General features: G+C 45.4%; 1 protein-coding gene across 3 annotated transcripts in view; it reads right to left on the bottom strand.

Annotated features, from left to right (window-relative positions):
- Window positions 1-356: 356 nt before the first annotated feature.
- The window catches only part of LOC114429779 (dihydroxyacetone phosphate acyltransferase-like), an 8,674-nt gene continuing 3,105 nt past the window's right edge, over window positions 357-5,925 (bottom strand). Inside the window, exons 4-18 of one of the 3 annotated variants that reach the window (XR_003669926.1) lie at window positions 5,418-5,547; window positions 5,217-5,344; window positions 5,057-5,132; window positions 4,822-4,973; window positions 4,352-4,482; window positions 3,999-4,237; window positions 3,828-3,926; window positions 3,268-3,417; window positions 3,121-3,200; window positions 2,913-3,053; window positions 2,728-2,827; window positions 2,551-2,644; window positions 1,967-2,031; window positions 1,761-1,864; window positions 357-1,417 (exon numbers count right to left, since the gene is read on the bottom strand). Coding sequence is in view for 2 of the 3 variants with exons in the window: in XM_028398421.1 (XP_028254222.1) it covers window positions 1,821-1,864; window positions 1,967-2,031; window positions 2,551-2,644; window positions 2,728-2,827; window positions 2,913-3,053; window positions 3,121-3,200; window positions 3,268-3,417; window positions 3,828-3,926; window positions 3,999-4,237; window positions 4,352-4,482; window positions 4,822-4,973; window positions 5,057-5,132; window positions 5,217-5,344; window positions 5,418-5,547 (1,629 nt within the window). In the remaining variant the exon portion in view is untranslated. Of the gene's footprint in view, window positions 1,865-1,966; window positions 2,032-2,550; window positions 2,645-2,727; window positions 2,828-2,912; window positions 3,054-3,120; window positions 3,201-3,267; window positions 3,418-3,827; window positions 3,927-3,998; window positions 4,238-4,351; window positions 4,483-4,821; window positions 4,974-5,056; window positions 5,133-5,216; window positions 5,345-5,417; window positions 5,548-5,925 lie in introns of all 3 variants that reach the window. The other 2 variants (XM_028398421.1, XM_028398422.1) reach the window with 2 other exon arrangements.

Raw genomic sequence — 5,925 nt, 5'->3', positions numbered from 1 at the left:
CTTGTTTTTAAAAGTGCTCTATAAATAAAGATGGATTGGATTATCTTGCTGCAGCTATTTAAATAAACAGTCACATTCATGCTAGTCATGCTAATATTACACAACCATCATGCAAAACAAGCCAAAAGGTACACAGCCACGCTAGCCGTGCTAAGAGTCCATAGCCATCATGCTAGAAAGCCATGCTAGTCGTGCTAAAACTAGTTATTGTGCTACAGCTCTACAACCATACAGCTATGTGTGTGTGCGGGCTCACGGAGAGGCAAGTCTGACACCTAGAGGTGAAGATTATGACAACACACAGCTTGTACTTCAAAACACTTTATTTATATTTCACCAGTACTAAAAAACCTCCGACTTAGTTAAATGAATACAATCCAATATAGAAATCCATTACTTAAAGCTGATGTTAATGAAACACACACAGTGAGAAACTGATCTGCGGTTTAGACGTCCACATGTGGCTCGCTGCTTTGCTCATGGTCACCTCACAGACTGAAAGGGTTACGTAGCTACACAAATAACCACTCAGACAGGGCTTAGACTATAGAAAAGTTACCCATAATGAAACCACACATTTTCCCCTTTTAATCTCAAACCCTTCAAGATTTGTAATCTGTAATTTAATCCGGGCTTTATCCATATATCCTGGATTATCGTTTGTTCTTCTTTACATTCTGTATATTTGTACATATGGCTCTAATCTAATCTAATCTGGCATAAAACACTGCAGAGGATACAATAATCCACTAGAGGAAGTGCATCATTATGTGTGTAAGCTAATGTTAGCCTCCAGGGCTCATGCTGTTGGAAACAGAATTAGCCTTTGTTAGCAACCTCTGGTGATAGCATGATATACGCGGCCCAAACGTTAGCATAATGTTGTGTATGGTGAATGGGTGGATTAACGAAGCCAATAATTCTGTAATCTAAACCCAGATTAAGGGGCTTTCAGTCGGAGGTGATGTGTTGATGCCTTCGGAGCAGCTCGGCCTGTTTTAGAACAGCTGAGGTGGAGTTCAGGAGTAACAGGAGTGCACAGACAGGTAGCAAGCCAATAAATAAAGTCAATATGAGATTAAAAAACAACCTAATCTAGTATAATTTGGAAATGCTGATAAAACAAAGTAATCCTGAGTCTTAACAATCACTTGTGTGATTCAGTGACTGCATCGTTTCATTATGACTCGGTGACTGTAAAGCCACTTCAGTAGCTATGCTAGGTTTGAGGACAAATGTGTTCCTTTGGCAATATTGATAGATTCTGATGTAACATTTTGACACATAGCATTTGTTTTGGTTGTAACTAGTAGCTATATCTCCACTGTGTAAACAAACGCTGCCCGTGCAGCTCGGACTGTTGGCAGGAGCCCTGAGGGGGGCCCTGTGGCACACCTGGAAAACCAGGGGGGCAGAACTGGCGCAGACAAAAAGAAACAAAGACCAAAGTTAAAACATGTTATGACAAACTTTCACAGAACGTAGTTAGATACACAGCAGGTCCACAGCGTGTAGCGGAAAGCCACTGATTAAAGTGCTCAAAGGGTGATAAGAGAAGCTAATGGCTAATGGCGGAGATGAAGGAACAGACTGAAAGGCTGTGTATTAAACGCCTGGATGGGGAGCGGGCGCCACTCTGGAGTGGAGCTGGCACATTGAGAAGCTTTTGTTAAAAAAGGCTTTTAAGAAGAAGCAGTTCTGAATCAAGGGGAAAAAATGACTCGTCTCAAGATGGCGGTTGAGCTGAGGGGCTGCCTTACTGGTAAACCGTAGCTCAGTCTTCTTCTTCTTGACTCCTTGGCTGGAGAGGTCGCCGAGTGTTAGAGGCGAGCGGCGGCGGCTTTCTGAGTGGGCAGTTTTCCTCCTGGACAAACGCACAAACATGAGAGGCGTTTTAAAGGCCTGCTGAGAACCCAGAGATCAGGTCAGTAATGGCGGCAGCAGCTTGTTTCTTTTTTAATTTTACCCAGAGTGTCTTCCAGGGAGTTCACCATCACCTTGTTGACTTTCAGAGTGCCCTGCTCAGCTCCTCTGAAAGAGAAAGAAGCTGTTAGCATGAGAGACGCTACGTTTCCACCGCTCACTCTGACAGCTGTTTCTGTTTTGACACCAAACTCATTGTTCACAATAACAAGATAACATAATAAATCTAAATCTTAAATACCATTAATACATTCATTCAAATGTGAGTAATGTTAACTTTCTTTTTTTTTTTTAATCAATCAATCAATTTTAAAGGATCGGGGTCGTTTTTGCACTTTTAGCATAATGCAAAGCAAACAAATGTGCCAACAGTGTTTTTACAGACTTGTTTAGCTGAGGGTCACCTCACAGACTGAAAGGGTTAAGTGGCAACACAAGTTCTCAATAAACCAGACAGGGCTTAGACTATAGAAAAGTTAACCCATAATGAAACCACACATTTTTCCCTTTTAATCTCAAACAACAAGATTAGTAATCTGTAATTTAATCCATGCCTAATCCCTATCCTGGATTATCAGACAGTTCAATATGAATGCATTAAGAATTTGATTCATAAAGATGGTGTACCCTTTTACTCTCCGCACAGCTCCGAGCCTCAGCAAAGCTGCCAGGCTGTTCTTCTGCAGGTCCGACGACAGCGCCTCGGCGTACCTCAGCGTGCCTGGATCACACACAGCTCACGTTGTACAGGGGGACTTGATTTACAGTCGCACAACACTGACAAAGACTTAGTGCCAGACAAACCTGTCAGCAGGTGTTTGATGATGAACTTCCTGACGGCAGGAACAAACTGTTTGTCTGTCAGAGCCTCCGTCGCCTCTTCACACAGGAACCTGCACACAACCTGGACACACACAACTGTTGAGACTGTGGCTGTGTGCCAACAGCTCCCTCTAGTGGCCGTCTTGTATGCTACACTATGGCCTCACCTGGTATCCTTGTAAGAAGGGATCCAGGATGCTGGTGAGGAAAGCCAGCGTCCTGTGTCCTCTCTCTGTGATCAGCACCTCCTGCTGGGGGATCTGCAGAGCTCCGGTCTTCACCAGCAGGTAGCAGGCCTCCTCAAAGTCCTGGAATCACAACAGGACATGAACACGTCTCTAGTATTCATCCTGACCGGACTGAAACGTGCTCTACCTGCACTGTAGCTCCGGGACAGAGGATGAACTCGTTGGAGAACATGTTTCTCAGGAAGCTGAAGCTGTTGTAGACCTCCTCTGTAAAAAACACACGTGATTTACAGACATGTATATAGAAGCTGGAAGTGTGATGACGTCCTCTTACGTCTGTTGTTGGAGGAAGAGGTGACGATGGCCAAGGCGAGCAGCGCCGGGCGGAGGAAGACGTGGAGCGCCTGGTTCCTGTAGGAGGCGCAGGATAGCACGACCACGGCCTGGTTCAAGAGCTTCTCTTCTGGTCCCCCCTGTCCTCCTGCTGCAGGCGAATAGAATTACTGCTGCTGATGAAGATTCATTGCTGAAACACTACCAGGATTTCAGATGCACGTCTATACAAGGTGTTACGGTAGAGGGGTGTTCAGGGCAGATTTCAGTGAATTATTCATCAGCTTTGATAAAAACAACTTGAACACTGTATCAAGTCCAATTCCATGATACTATGAACAGATTTTTCTTTTTTTGTTTTCTTAGTATTTTAATGAATCTGTCAGAAAATGTCCTTTGCATTAATGATTCGACCCGTTTTTCCTGACAGATGCAACATATTAGTTATTATTATGTTATAAATGCTCTGAACAGTGTGTAATAACAAGAAGAGCGCCCGGCACACACGCTACGTGTCATTACCGTAATGTTTTTAAAAGGGAAGTTAAAATGAACACAGACCTTGTTCCAACGCCAGCTGGACTCGCCCCTCAGAGATGCTCACCAGACCTTGATGGAGGGAAAGACTGGAGGAAACGACCTCAGAGGGAGGAGCGTGCTCTGAAAGGAGAAGGAGGATCCGTCAGCTCAACAACAAAAACGGCGTCTTCTGCATCAGTGGTGCTTCTGTACCCGGCCAGTGGAGAAAGGCTCCGCACTGACGGGACAGGTCCCTGAGCCACACGGCTTGTTCCGTCAGCTCCTCCAGGGCCGTCCCCCCTTTCTGTCCGTGGTGGTGGTTCTGGAGCAGCAGGGATGCCAGAAGGACCCACGGCTTCAGGACCATGTTCTCCTCCTGGGCCCGCACCAGCCTGAAGGCCGAGTCGTTGACGAAGTGGTTGATTTCCTCGCCGGGCCTCTGCGGGATGTGTCTGGAGATGAAAAGTCAGACCATGATGAGAGGAAACATGCACTGTAGACAGACGGGGTGGAGACTGCCCCCTGTTGGTGTGGAGAGGTATTAGAGGACGCTTGATGTTTGTTACCGTGGTGTGAGGTTGAACTGGCAGCGGTTCACTCTGCCCTCAGCCAAACTTCGGACAGACACAGGCTGACCGAAGTAAACGTGGATGCTGCCGTAGTCCTCACTGAGGACCTTTCTGGCTTTAAAGAGACCCTGAAGAAAAAATAGACAACATGTGTTTGTGTTAAATAATTATTTAAACATCCTTTCACACACATACAAGTTCTTAAAGAGCCTTCAAAATCTGGTCATCAACAACGGTCTCTTAGGCCCCGTCCACACTGGAGAAAGTCAGTCCAGCTAGAGTAGGATTGAATCCAGATAGCCTTGAAGCTGGGTACGTTCAGACCTATTTTCAAATCTGGCTATCACACACACGTCCGTGCTCAATCCAGCTTAACCCGGCTTGTTTGTTGTCCTCCAAACCACTAGGTGGCGCCTCGGGGGTCTTAGATGCTCTTATATTAGAGTTTATATTACATCTGAACTCACCGATGTGGACTCTTTAGGCTTTGGTACACCCAGCAGTTCTCTGGCATAGAGGGACTCCTCCAAGATCCTCTCATAGCTGATACTGACCGGCACCAAGGTGACATCAAACACTTCCCCTTTAAGGAACGGATCCATCACTATATTTAATAGACCTGGGAAAAGACACATGAAACAGGGTGAGTGGCAGAAAATCCTTCAATATTATCAAGAAAAAACAATCATAAATTCTTTCTACCTAACTTTGGAGTCAAAGACTTGGCCGTCCGGCTTCTGGTCCCCTCTAGGAAAAACTCCACTGGTGCAAATCCAGTCTAAATAAAAAAATAAATAAATAAATGAATGAGGAGAAGAATGATAATACAAACCAATTTCAACCAATAAAACAGCGTTCACACCTTCAGCATGGTCCTGACGTACTCGGAGAACACGGCCCAGTACAGCTTGTCTCCGCCGAACGACCTCCGGATGAAGAAAGCTCCAGACATCCTCAACATCTCTCCAACAAACTTCATCCCCATGAAGTCTGCAGGGAAACACACAGCAGCTTTACACTTCCCGTCCACACACACCCTGCTACGTTATCTTCCTCGGCTTACCCATGCCGGCGGCGATGACCGGTAGAGCCAGGTCATATGTATACAGGATGTATGACATCAGCAGGAAGTCCATGTAACTACGGTGGCTCGGTAAGAGAACTACTGGGTGTTCATGGATGGCCTGCTGGAGCTAAGAACATCCACGGAAACCCATGTTAGATATGTGTGTGTGTGTGAGTGTGTGTATGTGTGTGTGTGTGTGAGTGTGTATGTGTGTGTATATATATATATATATATGTGTGTGTGTGTGTGTGTGTGTGTGTGAGTGTGTGTGTGTGTATGTGTGTGTGTGTGTGTGTGTGTGTGTGTGAGTGTGTGTGTGTGTATGTGTGTGTGTGTGTGTGTGTGTATATGTGTGTGTGTGTGTGTATATATATATATATGTGTGTGTGTGTGTGTGTGTGTGTGTGTGTGTGTGTGTGTGTATGTGTATGTGTATGTGTGTGTGTGTGTGTGTGTGTGTGTGTGTGTATATATATGTATGTGTGTGTGTGTGTGTGTATATGTG

This window comes from Parambassis ranga, unplaced genomic scaffold, assembly GCF_900634625.1.
Source record: "Parambassis ranga unplaced genomic scaffold, fParRan2.1 scaffold_21_arrow_ctg1, whole genome shotgun sequence".
In the NCBI taxonomy this organism is placed as follows: Eukaryota; Metazoa; Chordata; class Actinopteri; family Ambassidae; genus Parambassis; species Parambassis ranga.
Note: the sequence above shows the minus strand (reverse complement) of the source record. Positions and strands in the feature narration are given on the sequence as shown.